This window comes from Pogoniulus pusillus, chromosome 34 (genome assembly GCF_015220805.1).
Source record: "Pogoniulus pusillus isolate bPogPus1 chromosome 34, bPogPus1.pri, whole genome shotgun sequence".
Lineage (NCBI taxonomy): Eukaryota > Metazoa > Chordata > Aves > Piciformes > Lybiidae > Pogoniulus > Pogoniulus pusillus.
The window spans coordinates 257,893-285,290 of record NC_087297.1 but is presented as its reverse complement, the minus strand read 5'-3'; the positions used below and the strand labels follow the sequence as shown (position 1 = coordinate 285,290).

At 47.9% G+C, this 27,398-nt stretch overlaps 1 protein-coding gene across 1 annotated transcript; it reads left to right on the top strand.

Moving 5' to 3' along the window:
- On the top strand, window positions 1–27,139 carry CLUL1 (clusterin like 1). Its single transcript, XM_064170502.1, has 9 exons — window positions 1–269; window positions 1,127–1,236; window positions 2,976–3,124; window positions 5,669–5,836; window positions 14,385–14,829; window positions 17,177–17,314; window positions 22,281–22,495; window positions 24,641–24,811; window positions 26,533–27,139. The coding sequence occupies exons 2-8, from the start codon at window positions 1,134–1,136 to the stop codon at window positions 24,806–24,808; spliced, it is 1,386 nt and encodes a 461-aa protein (XP_064026572.1). The 5' UTR covers window positions 1–269; window positions 1,127–1,133; the 3' UTR covers window positions 24,809–24,811; window positions 26,533–27,139.
- The last annotated feature ends 259 nt before the right edge of the window (window positions 27,140–27,398 follow it).

Genomic DNA, 27,398 nt, shown 5'->3' with positions numbered 1-27,398 from the left:
AGGAGCAACCAAGGGCAGAAACGCAGCAGACCCTGATTAGGTGAAACTGGGCAATCCTGCCCTACACTCCCACCAGTGAGAGCCCATGAAGAGCTTCAGGTTCCAGGCATGCAACCCCATTCAGCCCAGTGAGAAAGCAGCCTGGCAATAGGATTAGAGACCTTCTCATCAGATAATAGAGGATTTCCAAGTCTGCGACACTCCCAGAAATCAGATCAGAAGACAGCCTGGCCCTGTCCCGATGCAGAGGAGGTGCTTCAGTGCTCATGGTAAATATACTGGTTTCTTACTTTGTCTTTGCTGGGGGGTGGATTTCTCTGCCAAGATATCTGCTCCTTTGCTAGCCATGGACAAAGGCACAAGGTGTGAGTGAATAGAGAAGGAAACCCTGAAGGCTCTTCCCTGACACTTGCAGCTGATAACTGCATCTCCAAGAAGGTTAAACTGACTAACAGGAAGCTGCTTAAATATCGTTTCCAATTAACCAGACAAGAGCTAGAAAGTTTACTGGCATGAGTTCTGAAACGTGAACCTGTCCTCTGGTTGTTCCTGGGAGGAAAATAAAGCAGGAGACATTTCTTTGCCTTATTCTGTAGACGGTTCCTTCAGTTGTTGATGTGTTGGTTTACAAAACTGATCTAGCTGCCAATTTCCTGGCACTGCTATTATTGCCTGCACTCTAACATCTATCATCCTGTGGGACTGTGGAAGGAATGGCAGGTCTGGAGACAAGGGAAACGTGATTCTGGGAACGGCAACAATTTGTAGCATCGATGCATTTCTAGCTGGTGAGACTCTGGTCAGCAATTCGTGGCTTTCACAAGGCAGAAAAGGGACAGCCAGAGCTGCATAAGCTTTTGGTTTCCTATCTGTGTATGTCCCGATCCTGTTACACCACTGTGCAATCCCAGTGGGATGCATCTAGTCTGAATAAGTAATGAGGAACGAAGGCAAGGTTCTTACTTCCCCGTTGTCACTAACAGCAGCACCCAGGTGCATGGTCTAGAACTCAGAAGCCATAGTTAGAGTTCAAACAAATGGCAACTTGTTCAGTACTTTGCAAACATGGCACCTAGGCACCACGCAGCTGCTTACAGGTAACTGCACCAGCTTGCTTCTTTAACAGCAAGAAGATGAAGTGCTCCTGGATGTTTGCAGTCTGTGTGCTCTGGCTGAGCGGGCACCGCTGCGCGCCCACCCGGCAGGAGGAGGCGGCACTGCGTGAGAGCCTGAAGCGTGCGTACGGATCCCTGCAGCCCCTGCTCTAGCCTCTGCTCCTGGCTGCTTCCCTACAGCCTCTGCTCCTCTGTGCCCCTCTGTATTTCCCTACAGCCTGTTCCAGCCTCTGCTCCTGTCTGCTTCCCTGCAGCCTCTGATCCTGTCTGCTTCCGTACCACCTCTGCTTCACGGCCGTAGGGCTCCAGCCCCTGCTGCATGCTGACTCTCACATTCACTGGTGTCAAGGACTCACTTTCATGTGTGGAGCTTAGAAGGCCCTATAGGAACAGGCTGGGAGAGTTCAAGATGTTCATCCTGGACAAGAGAAGGCTGCAGGGAGACATTAGAGCAGCCTTCCAGTACCTGAAGGGGCTCCAGGAGAGCTGGGGAGAGACTTTGGACAAGGCCTGGGAGTGACAGGATGAGGCTTTGAGCTGGGAGAGGGGAGATTGAGAGTGGAGATGAGGAAGAAATTCTTTACAGTGAAGGTGGTGAGACACTGGCACAGGTTGCCCAGGGAGGTTGCAGATGCCCCCTCATGTTCAAGGCCAGGTTGGATAAGGCCTTGAGCAACGTGGGCTGGTGGGAGGTGTCTCTGGGCATGGCAGGGGGTTGGGACTGGATGGTCTTTAAGGTCCCTAAACCATTCTATGAATGTAGTTGACTCCATGCATACATACAGTGGGAACAACTAAGATGAGAAAGCAAAGGGAGTAGCAGAGAAGCAGCCCCTTGCAAAAAGGATTTACAGTTCTACAGGTTATTTAGTTTCCTCATGTACATTCCTTAGAATGTAAAGTGAACCCAAACTCAGCCAATGTATTTTGAGTTATTTTGTTTGCTTCAGTAACTGTTGAGAATGTTTGTTCTACAATTCCAGACTTTGCTTAGAAAACAGTTATGCTGCACAGACTCGTCTTTAAGCATGGCTGTAATTTTCTGTGTAGGAATCCCAAGAAGATAAGCCATGAAGTATTCCTTTGCTTCAGCCTGTATTAATCTTTCTGTAACACACAAAAAGTTAAGAGAGGGGAAGAAAGATAAAAAGTAAGAAGTGACTGGTGTGCTTTTGGCAGCCTCAGAGCGATGCTCTTGCTTGCTTTGCATGGCCCTAGCAATACTGAGGGCAGTTCTGCAAAGGGAACAAGCACAGATAAAGGACATGCAGCCATGCAGAGCATCAGGGCACAGCATGTGGGCTCAGCCAGGTTTTCCCCAAAGCTCTGTGGTTCTTGCTTCACAGCAAGTCTAGAGGTTGCCTCTTTCTGAAAGCAGGTGGAAGACACAGGTCACCTACATTTTCAGCATGTGAAGGGAGGATACTTTCAAGTGACAGATGAGTACATAAGTACTCAGGCTTTGTCACTAGTAAACTGAGGAGGAATTCTCAGAGACAGCTAAAACTCAGGATGAGGTCCTGGTCAACCTGCTCTAGCTGAGCCTGCTTTGAGCAGGGCAATGGGACTCAATGATCTCCAGAGGTGTCTTTTAACCTCAACTGTTTCGGGACTCAGTGACAAGCAGCAAGACAGACAAGTGTATAGCTCGAGTTACAGCCAGCTGCTCCATGCCAAAGGGCTAGTTCCTTATCTGTTGGAAATTGTATGAACTCTATTCTGGTTTGCATTCACTGTCTCAGGATTTGGCTCTGCAATGGTAGGGAAACAGATTTGTTTCATCCTTCAGCGTCAGGGCACAGCCAGCTTGTAATTGTGCTAAAATCTGACGGTGCCACTGTGCCATTTGGCTTTTTTTAGTATTATCTGAAGCTGGGGAGAAGTATGTAGATGAAGAGGTAAAGAAAGCTTTGATTGGTATCAAGCAGATGAAGATTATGATGGAGAAGAATGAAGATAAGCACATGGATCTGATGAAGACCTTGAAGAAGAGCAGTGAAGAAAAACAGGTAACTGAAGCGCACCTGGGATGTTCAGTTTGTGTTTTGTTAAGCTGTGGTTATTTGCAATGCAAGCCAAAGCAGGCTGCAGGTGGATTTAGCCTGCCTCCTGGCAGTAGCACAGCATACTGCTAATTCTCCCCCTGGCTGAATGTTGAAACTATTCCTAAAATGGGACTGCAAGAGTGACCAGTAGGTGAAATACAGCTGAGTTACTGTCGAGGTCCAGAGAACAGAGATGAACAGTATCTCTGTCCAGAGGAGCAAGACCAGTTCTTATGGATTCCGTGTTGTGAAATTAAGGTGTAAACGAGACCAGAGATCACCACGAGACTATTTATTAAAGGATAAGGTTGGGCAAAACAGAGGGAGAGAGGGGAGAAGGGGGAGAGAGAGAGAGATAAAGAGAACGATGGAGAAGAGAAGAAGGAGCAGGGAAGGAAAAGAGCTGTGATCATATTACCCTCAGTCGCAGGTGGAGGGGAGAGAGAGAGAGAGACGGGTGCGTGGCCCAGGGATGATCTTCTGTGGAGTTTGTCAGAGTTTCTTCGGGTGGTGCAGCTCTGGTGGTCTGGTGGTGGTCCATCCTCGGTGGTCCGGTAGAGGTGCCACTGGTGGTCCGGTGGGAATGCCACTGGTGGTCCGATGGAGGTGCCACACTTTGGTAGGCATTTCTCCTGCCTTTTTATACAGTTTTCTGCTCAGTGTCCAGCTGCAGCTCCCCAGGGCATCTTCCTGGGTGTTCTCATGCACTCGCAGGGGTCTGGCGCCACTGGGGGGAGGGCCTCCGCCCCCTCCCTGGCTGCACCTGTCCACACCCTGAATGCACATAAACCTTTTCCCTTGGGGGTAGCTGCGATAAGATGTAGGCCTCCTGGGCATTCCAGCCAGGCTGAGCTCCAGGAGTTTCGAAGGTGTTGTCTGTTGATTTGCATCCCTGAGCTTTAGGCCAAGCCAGAGTCTGAGTCCCAGAATTTAACAAAGGCAATCTTTTTCTTTGTTGATTAAGGAGAGATGATGCAATCTTTATCTTTGTTGATGAACGAGAGAGAGAGAGGATTTAGACTCTCACAGTTACCAGGAGTTAGCAAGTTTCCTTCCCTCAGCTCATCCTGGCTGCAAGATAAAAGATGCTACTTGACAGAAGCTGCCTTGAGATCTGAGCTCTCATTTCATTCTGCTGCTAGGAGATAACCAGCAGCAGCCTAGACATAGTCAGGCTGATGGTGACCACCACATGGAGATCCCCCTAGTTGTGTAGTATAAAGGGACATTAGGTGATGTATGTGGACTCAAATGTTACTATGGATAGAGAAGCTCAGTTTTTGAACACCCAGAGGCCAGAGTGTGCAGTAGCAATGTGCTGAACAGAGTATTGCTCCTACTGCTGATTTCTAGAAACCTGCACTGAGTTCACACCACAGCCACTGCCAGCAACCCTCCACAAGTTTTTGTGTGGCAGGCACAGGAGCTCACTTTTATACACCTCAGGCCACACAATGTTTCCCAATTTTCATGCAAACTTCAGGCCTTCAGAAAAGTATCAAAGCCTCAAGTGATAGCATGCTCTAGGGCAAGCACAGGGCATCAGAACTGCCAAGTGAAGTGCAGACCTAGGGCAATGCCTAGACTCAGAGCCATGTGCTCAGACCAGCCTAGGCACAGAGCTCACCACATAGTTAAACAAATCCAGAGATCCCATTGCTTTCAGTGATGCTGAAGGTAAGCTTCCTCTTGGCCCAACATCTGCTTGGTAGTTTAAACTATTTTTATTAGCAAGCTCTCAAACACCTGACAGCTTTGTATCACCTTTAGGAATGTGCCAGTACACTCTTCCCTGTTGGAGTGCTGCCAGAAAGAAATAAGAGTGACCAGTTCAAAGGGTTCTCTCATACTTAGGAACAACCTGTTTGGAATACTGTTTGGAAGCCTAAGCTAATAAAATATCTTGTAGAAAGACACTGCTGATGTGCAGCTTGTGTCACTAGGAAGAACTCTTCTGTTTGTCCATTGACAAGTATGTTCCAAAGTGCTGCTCAGCCTTGTTATGAAGAATGATTGAGTAAATATCAGGAGCACTGTAAAACGCTTGCATTAGAGAAAGAATTTCTGGCCCCAGGAAACATCAGTCCCTTACAGAACAGAGCAAAGCAGCAAAAAAAGGCTTTGGGGAACAGCTGAATACTACAGATATGATATGGAGAGAAAATTACAGGAGCTGAGCACCAGACTTTGAACCGATTGAATGCTTCTTGCACAGAACCATGTCTGCCTTTCTCCTATTCTCACAGCCCCAGGCAGACTGCAGCTGTCTGTGTGGTTCTGTCAGCTCTGCTCTCTGAGGCAATGACATCAGGAAGACCCTATCAGGAAAAGGGTTTCAATTTTCAGTTCCCTCCATATGTGAATACAGTGAGAAGGCAACCTGCCCTAATAGCTAGGGAGTAACAAAACCAGGTCTAGAAACATCCCAAATGAGTGGTCAGCACTGGGATAAGTATGTAGAATGTCAATTTGAAAATTGGCCTCAACTGAATCTTTTCTCCTACTCAGGAAGCCCTGCGCCTCATGGATGAAGTGAAGGAAAGACTGGAAGAAGAAGAAAGACAGTGTCAAGTGTCCCTGAAAAATCTATGGGATGAGTGTGGATCTTGCTTAGAAAGCACCTGCATGAGGTATTACACAGCCTGCAAACCCAGGCTGTCAGCCTTCACAAGAAAGGTAGGCAGAAGGCTTGGATCTGGGAAATACTCACAGCATCAGCCAGCAGCTGTAGAGAGAGCACAGATCAGCTGCTGAGCACAGAATCATAGAAATGATCAGGTTGGAAAAGACCTTTGAGACCATCGAGCCCAACCTATCACCCAACACTATCTCATCAACTAAACTCTGGCACTAAATACCACATCCAGTCTCCTTTTAAACATTCCCAGGGATGGTGACTTCACCACCAACCTGGGCAGCCCATTCCAATGCCAATCACTCTTTCTGCTAAGAACTTCGTCCTAACATCCAGCCTGAACCTGCCCTTGCACAGCTTGAGGCTGGGTCCTGTTGTTCTGTCACTGCTTGCCTGGGAGAAGAGTCCACCCCCAGCTGGCTGCAACCTCACTTCAGGTAGCTGTAAAAAGCAGTAAGGTCCCCACCTCCCTGGACAAGAGCCTCCTCTTCTTCAGGCTGAACCCCCCCCCAGCTCCCTCAGACCCTGCCCATAGTGCTGGTAAGCTCCAGCAGCTTACCAAGAGTTATTATAATAGTCTGCCTAACCAAGTGGCTGAAAGGTGAAGTGGAACAGCTTCAGACTGAAAGGGAATGTCAAAGAGAGTTGGACCTACAGCACCATGCTCTGCAGCCCCCCTTACCAGAGGGAGATGAACCAAGTAATAAGGGAGAATGGATGCATGTATCTGCCAGAAGGAGCAAGGGAAAACCTTTCCAGCCATCCTCCCATCCTCAGCTGCCCTTACACAACAGATATAGGGCACTAGAGGTTGAGGGTGAGGTGGTTTTGGAGTAGACAGAAGCATCACCAGCTGGGAGGGCAACTGAAAGAAATCAGTTGCCCCCTTGCATCAGAACAAGTACCCAGAAGAAAAAGAGGAGGGTAATTGTTATTGGTGACTCCCTTCTGAAGAGAACAGAGGGCCCCACATGCTGGCCAGACCTCTCCCACAGGGAGCTCTGCTGCCTCCCTGGTGTCCGGGCCAGGGATGTTAGCAGGAGGCTGCCTACTGTAGTGCAGCCCTCTGTTACTATCCATTATTAGTTATACAGGCAGGGAATGATGAGGTTGATACCAGAGGGCTAAAAGCTATCAAAAGGGACTTTGAGGCCCTGGGAAAAGCAGTTGAGGAGCAGGGGCATCATCTATACCCTTAGTCACAGGTTGGAATGCAGAGAGGAATAGGAAAGCGTATTTGATGAACAAGTGGCTCAGAGGTTGGTGCCTCCAACAAAACTTTGAATTCTTTGATCTTGGGGAACTTTATATTGCCACAGGTTTGCAAGCAACAGATGGGGTACAACCGATGCAGAGGGGGAGAAGGACCCTGGCACATGAGCTGGCTGGGCTTCTTGAGAGGGCTTTAAACTAGAGTGGAAGGGGGAGGGGGTTAAACACGACAGCACTAGAGATAAACCAAAGGAACTTGAGGATGGTAGGCTAGAGATAGGGGTAAAAGCAGAAGCCCAGCTGAAGTGCTGTTGCAGAGGGGAAATTAATTGGGGCAATATAATTTTATATAAAAATATATATATATATTAATCTCAATATTCTGAACTCTGCTGCCCCCAACCACTGTATATTAAAATTCAGTACACGGTTAGGAAAACCATTTAGGATAAAATATGTACAGGAATTTGTTATTGAACTAGCAAACATTCAAACTATAAACAGAGAGAGGAGTTTTCCCCATGGCTTAATGCCGCTTGGGATCTTTGTGCTATTTGCCCAGCAGAGCAGGCTGAAACTGATTCTGCTCTATGGCAGAGATAACAGATATTTACAGAGGTATTAAAGCTTTTACTCACAACTCTTATTAATTATTAATCACCCTTCGGGGCTGCGTCACAGCCTATGTCTAATGTCCAGTTCTCCAGGGTCTCTGCCTGTGGACTCTGAGGCTGGAACCTTCCCAGCTTGAGGGGAAAGGATAAATCTTCCCAGTTTCTGGGGAAATAGGTTTCTCTAACCTTTTGTCCTGGCAAAGTGGCGATCTCTGCCTTTGGTGCTGCTGGCTTCTTCTGGATGCTGTGTCCAGGAATTCTCAGCTGGCAGGATTTGAGGTGTAACAGGAGGAGAATATCATGCTGTCTCTGGCAAGGTTGTTCATGGCTAGCAGGCCATGTGTGTGTGCAGACAATTCAGAGTCTGCTTCCTGGTTATCTCAGCGGCAGCAGCGCTTACCAGGCAATGATAGGCAGCAGGCATGCAACATGTGCTGGGAGTCTGAGCTCTGTAGGTAAAGGCAATACAGGATCTGGTCCTGACAACACGATAGAGTGCAGATGTGCACAGCTGGCTTAGGAGGCTATAGGCTCCTTATATATATATACATAAGTGCAGGCTTAAATGAGCTCTGCAAGAAAGGTACGCAGGCAGGTAAGCTGTGGAGGAGGGTCGGAGTATGAGAGTCTGAGCCTCTGAGCATCAGAGCTATGCAATTGCGTCCGAGTGTGGGGGTCTGAGCGGCTGAGCGCTGCAAGTGAGGGTCAGAGCATGTGTCTGAGACATACAGGTGAGTCAGAGCTGAGCTGAGCACGTTGTTTACCTGTGCACCCCTATTTATTGACTGTGGGCCGAGATTAATGGCTCCTTTGGCCACTAGAATGACCAATCAGGTTGGCAGTCAGCTAAACCTTACCATAATAGGCAGAAGGCTCTTGCCTGGAATTTCCCAAATATGGGGATCACATGGATTTACCCCAGGGAGACACGAGCTGGGTGTGTGGGGGCTTACACGACTTGTTTACAACCAGGGCTCCTGGCAGAAAAACATGTCCAGGCAAGGCAAGGCATACACAAGCCTCCTTTCGGGCCTACAGGCCCTCCACAACAAGTGCATGTACACTAATGCACGAAGCATGGGTCACAAACAAGAGGAGCTGGAAGCTCTGGTGCTGGAGGAAAACTATGATGTTGTTGCCATCACAGAAACGTGGTGGGATGGCTCACATGATTGGAGTGCTGCAATCAATGGCTACAGACTCTTCAGGAGAGACAGGCAAGGGAGAAGAGGTGCAGGAGTGGCTCTGGATATTAGGGATGCTCTGGATGTCATGGGGGCAGAAATTAAGGATGATCAAGTTGAGTCTTTATGGGTGAGACTTAAGGTGAAGGCCAACAAGGCTGATATCCTGGTTGGAGTCTATTATAGACCACCCAACCAGGAAGAAGAGGTTGATTTATTACTCTTCAAGCAACTGGAGGCTGCCTCAAGATCACCTGCCCTTGTTCTGGTGGGCGACTTTAACCTACCAGACATCTGCTGGGACTTAAACACTGCAGAGAAGAAGCAGTCTAGAAGGTTTCTGCAATGTGTGGAACACAACTTCTTATCCCAGCTGTTACGTGAGCCTACCAGGGGGGCAGCCCTGCTTGATCTGCTGCTCACAAATAGAGAGGGGCTGGTAGGGGATGTGGTGGTTGGAGGCTGCCTGGGGTCCAGTGACCATGAAATTATAGAGTTTTCAATACATGGAGAAACCAGGAGGGCATTAACAGAACCTCCACACTGGACTGCCAAAGGGCAGACTTCAGCCTATTTAAGGAACTAACTCAGAAAGTTCCTTGGGAAAGAGCCCTTAGAAACAAAGGGGTCCAGGAAGGTTGGAGCTGCTTCAAGAAAGAACTCCTGAAGGCACAGGAGCAGCAGTGCCACTGAGCCGGAAGATGAGCCGACGAGGGAGGCAGCCAGGCTGGATGGGCAGGGAGCTGCTGAAGGAATTAAAGACAAAAAAGAGAGTGTATCACCTTTGGAAAAGAGGGGAGGTGTCCCAGGAGAAGTTCAAGGATGTTGCTAGGCCTTGTAGAAAAAAAATGAGAGAGGCAAAAGCCCATTTGGAGCTGAGGCTGCCACTGCTGGTAAGGAGAACATAAAATATTTCTGTAAACATATGAATGGCAGAGAAGGGCCAAGGACAACCTCCAGTCCTTGTTAGATAGAGAGGGGAACAGAGTGACAAAGGATGAGGAAAAGGCAGAGGTGCTTAACATCTTCTTTGCCTCAATCTTCACTAGTGGGACAGGTTGTCTCCAGGACAGCTGGACTCCTGAAGTGGTGGATGGAGTCAGGGACCAGTACAGTCCCCCTCTAATCCATGAGGAAGCAGTAAGGGACCTGCTGAGACACTTGGATCCTCACAAGTCCATGGGACCGGACGGGATCCATCCTAGGGTGCTGAGAGAGCTGGAGCTGAGCTGGCCAAGCCACTCTCCATCATTTATCAGCAGTCCTGGCTCACTGGAGAGGTCCCCAGAGACTGGAAGCTGCCAATGTGATCCCATCCACAAGAAGGGTCATAAGGAGGATCCAGAAAACTACAGCCCTGTGAGCCTGACCTCAGTGCCAGGCAAGGGCATGGAACAGGTCATCTTGGGTGCCATCACAAAGCACCTGCAGGATGGCCAAGGGATCAGGCCCAGCCAGCATGGGTTTAGGAAGGGCAGGTCCTGCCTCACCAACCTGATCTCCTTTTATGATCAGGTTCCTGCCTGGTGAATGTGAGGCAGGCTGTGGATGTAGTCTACCTGAACTGCAGCAAAGCCTTTGACACTGTCTGCCACAACAAGTTCGTAGGCAAGCTGGCAGCTCATGGCTTGGACAGATTCACTCTGTGCTGGGTCAGGAACTGACTGGAGCGGTGGTGAATAGTGCCACATCCAGTTGGCAGCTGTCACTGGTGGTGTTCCCCAAGAATCAGTGCTGGGCCCAGTCCTGTTCAATATCTCTATTGATGACCTGGACGAGGGGATTGAGTCCAGCATCAGTGAGTTTGCAGATGACACCAAGCTAGGAGCAGGTGTTGATCTGTTGGAAGGTAGGAGAGCCCTGCAGAGGGACCTGGCCAGGCTGAATGGGTGGGCAGAGGCCAATGGGATGAGATTTAACAAGGCCAAGTGCAGGGTTCTGCACTTTGGCCACAACAACCCCAAGCAGTTCTACAGGCTGGGGCCAGAGTGGCGGAGAGCAGCCAGGAAGAAAGGGACCTGGGGGTGCTGATAGATAGTAGCTGAAGATGAGCCAGCAGTGTGCCCAGGTGGCCAAGAGAGCCAATGGCATCCTGGGCTGGCTCAGGAGCAGTGTGGGCAGCAGGACAAGGGAGGTTATTCTTCCCCTGTACTCAGCACTGCTCAGGCCACACCTTGAGTACTGTGTCCAGTTCTGGGCCCCTCAATTCAAGAGAGATGTTGAGGTTCTGGAAGGTGTCCAGAGAAGGGCAACAAGGCTGGGGAGGGGCCTGGAACACAAACCCTATAAGGAGAGGCTGAGGGAGCTGGGGTTGTTTAGCCTGGAGGAGGCTCAGGGGTGACTTCATTGCCATCTACAACTACCTGAAGGGAGGTTGTAGCCAGGTGGGGTTGGTCTCTTCTGCCAGGCAACCACCAACAGAACGAGGGGACACAGTCTCAAGTTGTGCCAGGGGAAGTCTAGGCTGGATGTTAGGAGGAAGTTGTTGTCAGAGAGAGTGATTGGCATTGGAATGGGCTGCCCAGGGAGGTGGTGGAGGCACCGTCCCTGGAGGTGTTCAAGAAAAGCCTGGCTGGGGCACTTGGTGCCATGGTCTAGTTGACAGGATAGGGCTGGGTGCTAGGTTGGACTGGATGATCTTGGAGGTCTCTTCCAACCTGGTTGATTCTATGATTCCATGATTTGACTTGGAGGGTCTAGAAATATGATGTTCTGTGGCAAAGATCACAAACTCAGAATGGTCTAAGCTGAAAGGGACCTCCAAAGCTCCTCCAGTCTAACTCTCTGCACTCAGCAGGGACATCCTCCACTAGATCAGGCTGCTCAAAGCCCTGTCCAGCCTCACCTTGAGCACCTCCAGGATGGGACCTCGACCACCTCAACACAGACTCTTTATGGCCCAGCTGAAAATCAGCAAAGCTAAAAGTGTCACATTTTCTCCATGGCAATAGAAAATTACCTCCTTATACAACATTGTTCTGCCCTAGAGTCATTTGATTTAGCTATTGAAATTCCTTTCAATTCTTTATATAGATGTATAAAATAATAAAAATAATCATATACATGTGCTATATGTTTATATTTACATAGTTATATAACATAAAATTTTATAGCTTACATTAATATAAATTATTATTATTATAATTAAAATAAATACATTAAATACATTATTAATTTAAATTATTCTTTAAATCAGTTACAACAAATTAATTAATAAAGTTGTTTTAAATTAGTATGTAGAATATTTAAATCACATTAACTACATTAATAAAATACCTTAATTGTAAGAATTATTTAAATGTATTAAATCAAGTTAATCACACTAATACAATTATTACTGTAAATTATTATTTAAATTATTTTAATTAAACCAATGAAACAAATATCAATTTAAATTATTGCTTTAATTATTTTAATTAAATTCACTAATAAAACAAATTACCAATTTATTTTATTTATTTTAATTCTACTCTCTTAAGTTTCAAAGTTGCTTCAAAATGCTTTGTTTTTTAAGACAGAAGCTGCCAGCAGACTCAATTCCTCTGATTCTAGCAGGCAGCAGTTCTGCTCTCCTGGCTGCCACATCTTTATCTCACGGCTCAGGACAATTACAGCCCCAGGTTTTGTTGTGCTCAAAGTGCTGCTAAGCAAGGGACGTGCTGCAGGTGCTGCTGCTCAGTGCCATGGCCCCTGGCTTCCACAGCCCCTGGCACTGAAGCCTCTGACAGCCTGTGCCCGCAGCAAGCTGTATGCCAGAAGCAACCAGCTTCAGGGCAAAGATGTGCAACATTGCTGCAGCTCTTAAGAGTCTAAGGGCAAAATGTGGAAGGCAGGAAAGTAACAGCAACGGTGATGCTTCAGACTTCTTAGTCTTGTGGGTACTTGTCATGGTTGAGTTGAACTTGCTTCTGTTACCCATGCCATGCTGTGGTCATGCCAACTTCAAAAAGGAGGGTGCTGGCTGAATCAGAGTATCCTGGGGCTTGCAGTTCAGATTGTACCATGGGAGGCTTCCTGCTCTGGCTGCTGCTTCTGGGTTCCAGGGTTTTGGGTGTTGGTGTTTCCACTGGGATGGCAGCTGGACAAGGAGGGATGGATAGGGGAGTAGCTCCTGGTTTGGGCTTTCGGTTCACTTGCTGCTGCTTTGCACCCTGCTTCCTTTGCAGAAGGTCAGGGCATGGTGCTTCTGTACTGCAATTAGCTGTTGTGCTCAGGAACTCTTCTGACATAATTTTTTGTGGTCTCAATGCCAACTTTTTGTGTGCTACTTTTCCCTCACTTCTGTGTTCGGAAAACAGCCTAAAGGCTGCCCTGCTGGCTTGGTTTGATCCCTTCTGTTCTGGTTTAAACCGCTGCAATACCTCAAACATGTCTCTGGGATTTTCAAGAGTCTGTGGAGATCAAGCTGAAGTCATTGCAGTGCAAGTTCTCTGCTGCATGGTCACTGTCTCTGACCCTCTGGGTAACTTCCTCAGTGAGCATGGTTCCTTTGAAACACTTCAAGTCACTCCCAGGTGCAGGCAGGGATTAAAGCACAGAGCAAGGAGCCAATAACAGAGACCCTGGGACTGAGAACTCTGGAAAGAAGTCAACTCTCAGCCTCTTCCATCATCAAACCAGGGACTTGGAGCTGCTGTTTTGTTGATTTTGATGGGTTTCAGCTTGCACAAGGATGTGAGGACTTGGCCACTGGTGAGGGCAGGGTGAGAACATTCACCTTCTGCTCCCTGTGCTGCACAGAGGTACCATGGTAAAGCCCAAATTACATGTTGGAAGAAACCCAAATGCCAGTAGTCATTGTGAGACTCCACAGGGCAACTGGCAACCCTTCTGCTCCAGACCTGATGTGGAACTAATGGTCTAGACTGAAGGCATTTTCACTCTTTAAAGTCCAGTGTCTTAAGTTGCTTTGGACGATATGCTGTGCTGGCAGGTGTCAGGAGGGCACTGTTTCAATGGGTGTTTGTGATGGTTTGGGTGTTCCCTGCCCCCCATACACTTTGGAAATCACCCAGCCTAGACTCAGCGAGCTCTGGAAATATGAATGAAGCTTATATTTACAGCTAGCACAACGTATAGGCAGATAGTTACAGTCTATACAGTTAGAGACAGAAATAGACAAGGTAAAAAGGTAATACAGAAACACAACTCCCCTCCCAGAGACCTGAATCCCCAGGAGGGGCTCTCAACCACTCCTGCACCTTCCCCCTGCCCCTCTCAACCTTACCCCAGTCCCAAGGAAGAATGGAGGTTCAGCCAAGAGGTTAAGAAGCAAAGGTGAGTGGAAGGTGTGTTAGAGAGATGCAGCTCAGCCAAAGCCCAGCCAGAGAGAGACAAAAATGGTGAGAGTGTTATCTGATGTTTTCATTTCTCTTTCCCAAACTCCTCAGCAAGACTCTGAGGGAAGTAGACATCACCATTGTTTTCCTTTCACAGCCTGTGATCTAGCTCTTCTCACCAAAACATTCTACCCTGCTTCAAACTAGCAGTGTTTCAAAAAGAAAACTAGAGCCAGCAACCTGAGGGCTGAAGAAATGCTACCTTGCCAGACAGCTGATCTGTCTCTTTCTTATACACAGGTTGAAGATTTTTTGAGGAAAATACCTCCACTATTTTTTACTGTTCCTGAGGATCAAGGAAAAGACATCCAGTTTCATGAAAAGCCTGAGAAAGAGGACACTCAGCTAGTGAAAATGGAAGATGTATTCAGCCAACTGCTCTTGGACATGGGCTCAATATTTGACAGAAGTTTAATTTTCTTCAAGCAGATGCAAACAGAATTTGACCAATCTTTTCAGACATATTTCATGTTGGATCTGGATGCCAATGAGTCTGTCAGTGTGCCAGATGTGCCCGAGCAGCTGGGCAGAAGTGACAGCTCCCAGAAGGGCTGGGGCATCCCCAGCTTCTTCCAGACTGTCTTTGATTTCAGTAAGATGGTGTTTGAAGGGGTCCGTGAGGCCATCACCGAGGCATTTGATGAATACAGAGATGACACAAGGGATGTGCCAGCACAAGCCAAAGGCAAGTGTTAGAAAGTCCAAATCAACTTCACTGTCAATCATAGAATCACAGAACCATAGAAAGGTTTAGATTGGAAGGGACCTCAAATGTCATCGAGTTCCAGCCCCCTGCCATAGGCAGGGACACCTCCCACTAGAACAGGTCACTCAAGGCCTCATCCAGCCTGGCCTTGAACACCTCCAGGGAGGGAGCAGCCACAACATCCTTGGGCAACCTGTGCCAGTGTCTCACCACTCTCACTGCAAACAACTTCTTCCTAACATCCAGTTTCAGTCTCCCCTCTGCCAGTTCAAACCCATTCCTCCTCATCCTGTCATTCCCACACCTTGTCAATAGTCCCTCCCCAGCCCTCCTGTAGTCCCCTTCAGATCCTGTAAGGCCACTCCAAGGTCTCCTGGCAGCCTTCTCTTCTCCAGGCTGCACAGCCCCAACTCTCTTAGCCTGTCCTTAGAGCAGAGCTGCTGCAGCCCTCTGAGCATCTTGGTGGCCTCCTCTGGGCACACTGCAACACTTCCATGTCCTTCTTGTGCTGGGGGCTCCAGAACTGCACATAGGACTCCAGGTGGGGTCTGACAAGAGCAGAGTAAATGACCCCAAACCCAAGCTATGGTGAATGACTCCGTTTGCTGTATATTGGTGTGAGACACTGCAGCAAGCTCTGCAGGCTTTCTAGGCATGGGTCAAGGGCAGGTCATTGGCTGAAGGTACAAATCATTAGAAAGCCCAAAGAAATGTTGCAGGGCTATTAAGGGTTCCACATTGGCTAATTTTCATGGCTATTCTCAGAGCATTTGCAGGAATTCCTCAGGATGTTTGGATTTCTGGAGGTTGCAGGTGCCTATGAGGCTGGCAGGCCTGAGATCACTGTCTACCAGCAGGCTTGTGTCACCTCAGACTGACAGCTCACCCACACTTGGGAACTGGAGTCATTCTGTGGCATGGGAAGGTGTACCCCTGCCCTAGCCAAAGGTGTCAGGCAACTGCTGTGCAGTGTGCCAATAAAACCCAGATCAGCCACTGGCTTTTCCAGTGACCAGAACAATTCTGGGCATAACTTGATTTCGGGGGAGGAAAAACCCAGGGCCAATTAGAACATAAATAATCCTAATCCTTCATGTCCTGCTAGTGCAGACAGAAAACCAAAGGAAACACAGAGAAAAGCATCCCAACAGGTGCTGGGCTACGAGGAGATGGCAGTAAGCCCACGCAACAGTTCTGAGCACCACGCGCCATGGCCACTGTCCGCCCACCTGGAAAGAGAAAGCTTAAGGATTTTTCCACAGTGTTTTTAAATTGTTTCTTATATCGTGATTCATGTCACCTCAGAAAGAAGCTTTGCTGCTGTGCTTTCCCCTAGCCCTCCATGGTTACAAAACATCCTGACTTCAAAGAGTCAAAAAGACCTTATCAGAATTGCATGGTGTAGACATAATGCATGACAGTATCAGCACTTGTGGGACTGGCAGATGGGAATGTGCTGCTGAGCCCTTAGAAGGGAACAGACCAGAGTGGCAGCAACTCCCTGAAAGCAAACATGATCTGTGTCTCCTCTGATTTTTAATCATAGAATAACAGAATTGTTTTTGTTAGAGAAGACTTCCAAGCTCATCCAGTCCAGCTATGAACCCAACCCCACCATGGCCATCAAACTATGTCCCTAAGCACCATGGCCACAGGTTTCCGGACCAACTCCAGCCATGGGCACTCCACCACCTCCCTGGGCAGTCTCTGCCAATCCCTGACCACTCTTGCACCAAAGACATTTTTCCTCACCTCCAACCCTCCCCTGGCACAATTTTAGGACATTTCCTTTCCTTCTATCACCTGAGACTAGGGAGCAGAGTCCAACCCCAAACTCCCTGCAGCCTCCTCTCAGGGAGCTGTAGAGAGCAATGAGGTCTCCCCTCAGCCTCCTCCACACTGAACACCCCTAGTCCCCTCAGCTGCTCCTCCCCAGCCCTGTTTTCCAGACACTTCCTCAGCTTGGTTGCTCTTCCCTGGACTTGCTCCAGCTCCTCAATGTCTTCCTTGGAGTGAGAGGTCAAAAACTGAACTCAGTATTTGAGATGTGGCCTCATCAGAGCCCAGTACAGGAGGACAATCCCTGCCCTGCTCCTGCTGGCCACACCATTGCTGATCCAGATCAGGATGCTGGTTTATATTTTTCATATATTCTATATATGCTTTATTTATATTATCTTTTTTGAGGGGGGAAGGTGTGGATTTATGCCAGATATTTTAGATTGAGGGCAAGAAATTATATTCTAGCAGGCAGAGAAGGCTACAAAAGAATGTTTATGGATCTCAAGCTGAGTGGCAGTCTGCAAATGCTGTGGCTTCATTGCAGATGCTGACAGAAGAGACATGCTCTCCAAAATCATGCCAGGCCACAAGAGACCTCTGTGCAGGGAGCTTCGGGAGAGCTCTCCTGGGTGCCTGCAGTTCCATGAGAGATGTCAGACATGCCAAGACAACCTTCTGCATGGTAAAGTGCTGCCTTTTGATTCATTGCTTTGCTTGGATGTCTTCAGCCCTGGTTTGGAGATTTTGAGGCTGTCATTTTCTCCTGTTCTGTTCTGTAATTTGTAATTCAGCTTCAGTCACTGAGGTGTTCTGTAGCTATGAACACAAAACCTATCCCTTATTCCAGACATTGACCTTCCTCGCTGCCTCCACAGAGGGTCAGTGTAGCCCAGCTGCTAACACTGCTGGAAGTCCAGAGGAGTTCCACGCATCCTAACAACCCACACAAACTGTGTCAGAGCTGCCATCCTGCACAGAAGCAACAGCTAGGCTGCAGATGATCCTGCTGAGTGCAGGAGTGCTGAGCAGCAACTGAAGAGAAAGCTCAGACTCCTGGACAAAAGGAGGCTGCCTGACAGGATGAGAGCAGATGGCTGAGCTCTGATGAGCATCCTTCATGGGCACCTGCAACCAAAATTCACAGAATCACAGATTCTGTTGGGAAAGACCTCCAAGCTCATCCAGTCCAACCTTCAACCCAACACCACCATGACCACTAAATCATGTCCCCAAGTGCCATGGACACAGGTTTCTTGAACACCTCCAAGGCTTGGGACTCCACCAACTCCCTGACCACTCTTGTACGAAAGACATTTTTTCTTCATCTCCAGCCTAGCTCTATTTTGCTTCTCCAGTCCCTGCCTTGAGGTCTAAATATTTGGGGAGGACTGATAATGGAATCTGAGCAATTAAAAGAAGATAATGGCTAGGGAGGTTATGGAGTTGCTATAGATAAAAGCTACCAGTTCTTATTTAGTGTAACAGAAGATCTATCCCCATGAAATGTGATAGAAACCTAAAAGCACTTGGACAATCATTTTACTACAGCAAGTGGGATAATGGATCAAACCAGTCATTAGGATCACAGGATGCTAGGGTTGGAAGGGACCTCCATAGATCATTGAGTCCAACCCTCCCTGTCAGAGCAGGACCATAGAATCTAGCTAAGATTGCACAGGAACACATCCAGACAGGGCTGGAAAGTCTCCAGAGAAGGAGACTCCACAACCTGGCAGCCTGTTCCAGTGCTCTGGGACCCTTACAGGGAAGAAGTCCTTCCTTGTGTTGAGCTGTGCTGTAATTTACATCCATTGATCCTTGTCCTATCCCAGGGCACAACTGAGCAGAGTTTGTCCCCTCCCTCTTGAACCCCAGCCCTCAGATATTTATAAACATTGATCAGATTCCTTTTAAGTGAAGACTTAGAGGGAATCTGATCAATGTTTATAAATATCCAATGTTCACCAGACCAAACAGCCCTAGGGCTCTCAGCCTCTCCTCACAGAGCAGTACTCCGGCCCCTTAATCACAGCCCCTTAATCATCTTTGTAGCCCTCCCTTGGACTCTCTCCAGCAGATCCCTGCCCCTCTTGAACTGGGGAGCCCAGAACTGGATGCAATATTCCAAGTGAGGTCTCACCAGGGCAGAATAGAGGGGCAGGAGAACCTCCCTGGATCTGCTGGACACAGCCCTCTTAATGCACCCCAGGATCCCATTTGCCTTCATGTCCACCAGGGTTTACTGCCCATGCAGAACTTACTGCTCATCAGCACTCCCAGGTCCTTCTCCACAGAGCTGCTCTCCAGCAGATCACCTCCCAGCCTTTACTGGTGCAGTTTATTTTCCTTCCCAAGTGCAGGACTCTGCACTGATCCCTGTTGAACCTCATCAGGTTACTCTCTGCCCAGCTTTCAGCCTGTCCAAGTCTCTCTGAATGGCCTCACAGCCTCTAGGTGTCTCAGTCAAGCCAGTCATACCCAGTTTGGTATCGTCAGCAAACCTGCTGAGCAGACTCTGTCTGTCTGTGCCCTCTTCAATGGCATTAATGAAGATGCTGAATAGGCCTGGACCCAGCATTGATACCTGGGGGACCCTACTGGTTACAGCTCTCCAGCTGGACTTGGCACTCTTTGCACTCTACTGTATAACCAGTTCCTAACCCATCTCACTTCTTCTGTCCCACACCCTCTGAGCTTGCTCACAAGAATGTTGTGGGAGACAGTGTCAAAAGCCTTGTTGAGGTCAAGGCAGACTACATTCACTGCTCTGCCTGCAGCTACCCATTTGGCTACAGCATGCTAGAATGCTATCTGGTTAGCCAAGCCTGACTGCCCTTTGGTGAATCCATGCTGGCTGTCTTGATAATCTTCTTTTCCAAGTGCTGAGAGATGACTTCCAGAATGAGCTGCTCCATCATTTTTCCAGGGATGGAGGTGAGGCTGACTGGTCTGGAGTTACATGGAGCCTCTTCCTTTCCTTTATGAAGCTTGTAGTGCCATTGGCTCTCCTCCAGCCCTCAGACACCTCTGCTATTCACCATGACTTAGCAAACATGATGGAGAGTGGCAGAGCGACAGCCTCAGGCAGTTCTCTCAGCACTCCTGGGTGCAAAGAAGATATTTAGCAGCCCTGCCTTCTCTACAACCTCAGTTCTCAGCCTGCCTTCTCACTCAGCACTGGGCCCACACTTTCCCTGTTCTTCCTTTTACCACTGATGCATTTGAAGGAGCTTTTCTTGTTCTCTTTTACTTCCTTTGCGAGTTTTACTTCCAAGAGGGTTTTGGCCTTCCTTGTTGCTCTCCTCCATGTCCTGACAACTTCACTATAGCTCTCCCAAGTGCTAAGCCCCTTCCTCCATGAACAGTGAGCTTCTTTCTTCCATGAGATCTCCTTCAGAAGCACCCTGCTCATCCATGCAGGTCTCTTAGCATGTCTACCTGATGTTTTTCTCAAGAGAACACAGCTATCTTGGGCTTGGAGGAACTTTGTTGGGCTCCTTTACACTCCAGAGCCTTAGTCCATGGGATTTCGGCAAGTATATCTCTGAAGAGTACAAAGCTCTGCAGAAGGCCAGGGTTGTAATCTTATTGTCCTGCTTCTTCCCTCTATAATACTGAATTCCACCAGGTCGTTATCACTGTCATCAAGGCTGTTCCTGACCTTAATTTCCCCAACCAGTCCTCCTCTACCTGCATCAGGAAATCACCATCAATACATTGCAAGAGCCTTTTGGACTGACTGTGCCTGTCTGTGTGGGCTTGCAGCAAGTATCAGGGTGACTGAAGTCGCCTATGAGCACCAAGGAGTGTTCTACAGGCTACTTCCAGTTGACTGCAGAAGGCTTCATCAACCTGTTCTGCTTGATTTGGTGGTATATAGTAGACACCCGTGGAAGGGAACAGGAAAGCAAGGAGACGGCTCAATATGAGCTACGCTATCCAAGCAATCCAGCTCTTGATTGAGAGCATCAGACTCCAGGTTACAAAGCACATACTTTTCAGTTAGGGTGAGAAAAGTGAACACACAGAGCATGCAACACAGTACTTTTCACTAGCCTTTGGCACATCTAAATATTGAATATGCATAATCTTCCCTACTTGCAGTTACTGCAAAAGCATTTTTAGTGCACCTAGATATTAGAATTTGCATATTCCTCCTATTTCCCTCCTACTCTGGACACAGTCCCACAGAAGCTGCTTATCAGAAGGCTCAACGACAAATTGCTCTGAGCTTCTTCACACACAGCGCTGTGGTTTACTGCAGTTCCAATGCTCAGACCTCACATCCAAGGCTTGATTGTACACATTTCTAGGGGCTCATGCCCCCCATTTTCCAGCCAGTTCCCAACAGATACCCACAACAGTTTCACCTCTCTTTCCACATCCCTTAACCATCACTCACAAGCTTTCAACCTGTTCTGCCTCCCCCCCCCCCAGAATAGAGCTCACACAGTTCAATTGCTCTGGCACACAGAGAGCACAGTGCCTTGCCTGCTGTGCTCTCTCTGCTGAACAGGGCACAGCCATCCAGGGCAGCATTCCAGCCATGGCAGCTGTCCCCCCGAGTGTCAGTGGCTGCAATTCTACCATAGTCATGCAGCCTAAAACAGATCTGCAGCTCCTCCTGCTCATTCCCCGTGCTCCCTGAGCATTTCAGTGTATGAGCATTTCAGTGAGGGAGACAATCCATCAGTTTTCCCTCTTGCCCTCCAACCATTCCCAGCCACCTCCATGGCCACCACTCTGCCCTTGTCTCAGCTCTCAGACCCTGCCTCTGCTGCAGTGTTCACAGCATGCTTCAAGGCAACAGGTTGGAGGCCCTTTCTAACACCTCATCTTTCCAACCCTAGTGTGACACTCTGCCACTTGGCACAGACCCCCTCTCCCTCTAAGCCTAGTTTAAAGCACTTTGAGCCCTGCTAATTCATGTGCCAGGATCCCTCTCTCCTTCTGAGACAGAGTACTCCGTCTATGCTGGCAGACCTGGTGCCATATAAAGATCAAAACCCCCAAAATTCTGTTGGTGGTACCAGCCTCTGAGCCACTTGTTAATCATGCCTGATTTCCTGCTTTTTCACTATTCCTGCCTGCAGCTAAGGGTACTGTGAAAAGATTACCTGTGCCCCAAACCCCTTGACCACTTTCCCCAGTGCCTTGAAGTCATTTTGATTGCTTTTGGACTTCTGATATCAGATTAATCTCTTCCACCTGCACAACCAGCAAGGGATAGTAATCAGAGGGCTGTACCAGACTAGACAGCCTTCTGGTAACATCCCTGATTCGTGCACCAGGGAGGCAGCTGACTTTGCTGCGTGAAGGATCTGGCTACATGGGGCCCTCTGTCCCTTCTGAAGCGAATCGCCAATACCAATTACCTTCCTCTTAAGGGTACAACTTCTGATGTGAAGTGGGGCCTGATTTGCTATAGGCAGCCCCCTGATGTCTAAACTAAATCCACCAACACAAGTCAGCAAGGATACTCTTTATTATTATTAAGTGCTATTATTATCATTAAGTGTTATTTAAGCATTAATTCCAAATGTGTCCCCTTGTGAGGCTCTTCGATACATTTCCAGACCTCAGATCAAAAGCTGAAGTAGCAGACCCTGCTCTCCTATAAGCTTGATGCTGTCTGCCTTGTCCAACAGACTGCCCAAATGTTCCTGAGCTGCACAGCAAGTTTGATGAAGCCTTCAAGCTGGTCAACCTCTCTGGGGAGCAGTATGAGCAGATCCTCCAGGTGGTTCAGCGCCACACAGAAGACACTTCCTACTTGTTGACCAAAATGAAAGAAAGGTTTGGGTGGGTGTCTGAGCTATCCAACATCACCATCGGGCCAGAAAACATTTTCAATATAGTCAAGGTAAGAGCAGCTACTGCACAGTGCTTTGCTTGCAGTCATCCCCTTGGGCACTGTGAGTGTTTGTCCACCTATATTGTTTGGGTTTTACAAGACCAAGTTCCTATTCATCCTGGACTCATGTATGCTTGATAATCCCCCCATGAGCTGAAACTCCAGGGATTAGCAACTCTTCTCCTTAAATCCTTTTGGCTTGATGGATGGCTGACAGGCTAACCTGAATCCCTGTCAGGTGACAGTAAACTGACATGATCAGCTTTGACCAGCCCCAGCTTACCCTCACGGCCCCAGTCAGTACCAGACGCTCGCAGGGTCACTTAACATGTAGCTGTATGTCTGTTTGCACCTCCACAGCCCAGAGCTCAAAGGTTATGCAGATGACTGCAGGGGAAGCTCCACATCTTTCAGAGCATTGCTCATTGTTCCTGTAAACACAGTGATGTGCATCTTGGGCAGGACATGTCCAGGGATATCCTGAGTGAGGGACAAATCCTGTTCTCCAGTCTTACTCAGGAATCCAGTGCACTACCATCACTACAAGACATCTTTATCACAGTAAATCATTATGCAATCCACGATGAAAGCACCAGATCAGGAAGGGAACAGGCAATACCTAAGCACAACATTCCCAATCAAGCCCAAGCTACCTGTTCTAGAATAACACAGATACAGAGTGAAGCCTGATTTAGAGAAACACACAGGAATGAAGAATGTCAGCCACAGACTCATAGAACACAAAATCGCAGAACATATCTGGTTGGAAGAGACCTCCAAGCTCATCCAGTCCAAGCCTCCACCCAGCACTGCAGGATTAACCAAACCCTACCCCTAAACACAGCTCCACAGGCTGCTTAAACACCCCCAGTGATGGAGACTCCAGCACTGCCCTGGGCAGCCTGTGCCAATGGTTGAGAACCTTCCAGTGCAGAAATATCTCCTGAGCTCCAGCCTGAGCCTCCCCTGGGGCAGCTTGGACCCACTGCCTCTGCTCCTGTCCCTTGCCCCCAAGGAGCAGAGGTTGCCCCCTCCTTGCTGCAACCTCCCTGCAGGGAGCTGCAGAGAGCAATGAGCTCTGCCTTCAGCCTCCTCTTCTGCACCTGTACCCCCCAGCTCCCTCAGCCCCTCCTCACCCTCAGGTGCTCCAGGCCCTTCTCCAGCCTCACTGCACTGCTCTGGACAGGCTGCAGCCCCTCAATGTCCATCTTGGAGTGAGTGGCCCAGAGCTGAGCACAGCACTTGAGCTGTGGCCTCAGCAGTGCTGAGCAGAGGAGATGATCCCCTCCTGTCCCAGCTGTCCATCTTGCTTCTGATCCAAGCCAGGATGCCCTTGGCCTGCTTGGCCACCTGGGCACTGCTGGCTCATGTTCAGTCAACTGTCAACCAACACTCCCAGGTCCCTCTCCAGCTGCAGCTTTCCAACCACACATCCCCAACTCTGTAGGTTTCCATGGGGCTGTTGTGATCCAGGAGCAGGACCTGGCACTTGGCCTTGGTGAACTTCAGTTAGTGGTACAACTCACACACAAGTTTTCATCAGGAGAGCAGAAGCTCTTTATAGATGTAGTTCATGGGATTAATACTGATGTGCAATTCTTTAATATGGTCTTGAAGCACCACATCAGCTCTTCCCAGCACCCACACTAAGTTCAGACACCCAGTGTCTCTTCAGAAGAAAGTAAGTTAAAGAAAGTGGACAAACCTAAATCAGCCCTCTATTTAAATTTCCCCTATGTTTTCCCCTCTTCCTTCCAGAATGTAAAGGGATCCTACAGGAAGGCTGCAGAGGGACTTTCCTAAGCATGTCTAGAGACATGCCAAGGGGGAGTGGTTCAAAGCTGAGGCAGAGTACGGTTAGACTGGAGCTGAGGATGAAGTTCTTTAGTATGAGGGTGGCGAGACTCTGGCACAGGCTGCCCAAGGAGGCTGTGGCTGCCTCCTGCCTGGGGGTGTTTAAGGCCAAGTTGGATGAGGCAACCAAGTCTCGTTCAGAGGCTTCCCTGTCCACGGCTGGAAGGTTGCAGTAGATGATCTCTGAAGTCCCTTCCAACCTGAGCCATTCTGTGGTTAAAGACAAGAGGGCAAAGCAGGTGCAAACAAAACCAAAAGCGTGCAGTGCCTTGCAGCACCAACTGATTTGTTCTTTCCTAGGTGGTACCTGGGGATCCCTCCAGCAAAAATGAAACTGTGGTAGACGTGAATATTCTGACTTCACCTACTTTCACCATTAAAGTTCCTCCTAACTTAGACCTGAAGAGTGCTGAATTCATTGAATACATAGCTGGGAAGGCACTGCAGCTATATAAGCAAAATTTTTAAGTGGTAAGTTCTCTCCTTCTCGTTTCCTAGAGAATTCCTAAGAGGTGTTTGCATTGCAATAAACTGCAGCTGGTGCACACAAGCCTGTCCTCACAGAATGACACACTGAGTGAGATAAACATGTGTGTCACAGAAAGGAGCAAATGCTCAGTGCTCCAGCCTGCAAGGCAGAGTGATGATGATGATGATATTAAAAGCTTTGAATTATTTAACTGTGAAACTCTTAATCTTTGAGTAACATCTGTCATGAGGTAATGTGACAATAAATATTCCAGAATTTGGCACCAGAGCCCATGTCACTGTGTTAATTAACCACAAAGGAACTCTTCATCAAGGGGTTATTTTCAGTGGTGCTTACAAGCATGCTCAGTATTATTTTTTATTATAAAGGGATAGAAAGTTAGGACTGGCCAGGACTTGAAAGCTGTCTTACCACAGCTGTCCCATGAGCAGCACTCTGCTCAAGTTTCACTCCTAGAAGCATGCACAGAAAGATCCTTCCCATGAGTTTCTCACCATTTCTGTAGAAAGGGCTCAGGGAGGACTCTCTCCATGCCAAAGAAATTTCCAGGTGGGGAAGGAAGAACCAGTCTGAGAGGCCAGAGGGAATGTCCAGGAAAGATGGTGTGGTTTCAGGTGGCTTCTGTGGCATCATGTCACCCCTGGAAGCCAAGGGATGCAAAGTTATGGTGACCCCCCCAACTCTCACAGCTGGCTCTTGCAGTGGCCAGGGCCACAAGAGGCTGAAACCTGTAGGCAAACCACTGCAGTGTCCCCCAATCTCCTGAGAAGGAACCAGACTCGGACATGGCTCCTTTTTAGGTCACTTGGCAAATAAAGCATGAGGAGTGCACACACGCATATACACACGCATGCACACACACAAGCACACATGCACACACATACACATGCACACACACGCACATGCATGTATGTGCAACACACACACATGCAGACGCACACACACAACCCCCTGCGTGCACATGCATGCACACACACATGCACTCTCTCAGCAGGCAAGGCAAAGCATCCAACGCTAGCAGAGCAGTTGCAGATTGTTTCAGCGTGGAACACTGCCTGAGGCTCACAGTTTTCCACAAGCTGAAAGAAATCCCTTCAGCATTCTCACCAGAGAGGCTCCAACTTTAGAGAGGAGGTACTAAGCCTCACTGTGAGCTTTGCTTAAGCAAGTACCAGTGAAATGATGTGTGGATTGCATCTAAAATGCAAACATGTCAAAAGTTTATTAAACATATAATGGAACATGTTCAGCACAGCTTCTCCATACTTTTCCTTCAGAGCTTCCTGCACCTGATGAGCAGTTATGGAGGAGATGGACTCACTCACGTTGGGCAAGGCCATTTGTTAAGGCCTATAATGACAGCATTTATTTTGATTATGATTTTCAGCCTGGATCTTACTATGATCTTCCTGTGCAACACAGCTTGTGTAGCCACTTCTCAGCTGAGGAAAGTGAGGGGCATTCATTTCCAAACCACGGGACGTTCTGTGTCCAGTTTCTATAACAGACTGAGGCACCTGAAAGTGTGACAAAAGCAGAGTTAAAACTGTACCACAAAAGTAAAAGTTCTGTAAGAGGAAAGACCTACAAATCCCTTTGTTTCTGGATTTTCTGCCATGTATGTTTCTGATACATTACACTTTTCTAACATCCTTTTCTCAGTCCAAACTCTAGTTGTTAATAATTTTTGTTTTTCTCCTAGGAAAGAAGGCGTGTGAACTTTCTTCCTGCGATCCAGCATCTAGTCTTCTAGGTGAAACACTCTGAGTTCAACACACAGCTACCTGTGAAGTGGCTAGGGGTAAAATAATTGCATATATGTTCGTTTAGCCAACGCTGTGACATACAAGTTAGCAACCAAAGACTGTAGAATTCTTCTAACTCAAACCAAACTTTAAATAAATTTTAATATTAAATGTTACTGATGTTAATTAGGTAATCTTTGGTAACCAGATATGGCCCTGGTTGTGCACAGACTGAAGGAAACAACTCTAAGTGTAGAAACAAATCCTATTTGCACACTTCAATTCAAAGACATTCTTCAGACCTTCCAAGACCAGTCCCCACAGATGTTGCACACCCAGCTAAATCTCAGTGAACCACTCTTAGGATAGTATTATCCAATTAAAAGATTCCATTTCTTCTTCCACTTGCTTTTGATGTTTATCGTGTACATTAAATGACTTTTCTGAGTAAGCAGTAATTCTTCTGCCTTTTGTGTTTCTTACTTGTAGTTAATTCTTGGAATTAATTTTTCTTAATTAAGGAGGAAGCCTGTAATCAGAAAAGATGTTTGTTTTTTTCCTGAATTACACACAGTTTTTATATAGCATTTGCAAATTCTAATAAAGGTTGAGAGCTGCTGTCTCTCAGAAGTAGAGCTCTGGATGGTCTGGTTACATTTGCTGTGCCTGGCATTTCTAAAGCATTTTTGGACGCGGTTATTTCTCACCATATCCAGCGAGATCCTTGCTCCTCTGTGTTCATTGCGAAGTGCACAAACTCCTCTGTTAGACTACACAAAAAGAACTGGACCCCAATTACACTACAGCTTTTCCTATACTTTTT

What these genes read in the sequence shown, in the direction of transcription:
- CLUL1 (XM_064170502.1), top strand. Translation starts at nt 1,134, where the DNA reads ATGAAGTGCTCCTGGATGTTTGCAGTCTGTGTGCTCTGGCTGAGCGGG. An exon ending in ACTGCGTGAGAGCCTGAAGC is followed by an intron (nt 1,237 to 2,975) that starts GTGCGTACGGAT and finishes GGCTTTTTTTAG; the next exon opens with TATTATCTGAAGCTGGGGAG. An exon ending in CCAAGACAACCTTCTGCATG is followed by an intron (nt 17,315 to 22,280) that starts GTAAAGTGCTGC and finishes CTTGTCCAACAG; the next exon opens with ACTGCCCAAATGTTCCTGAG.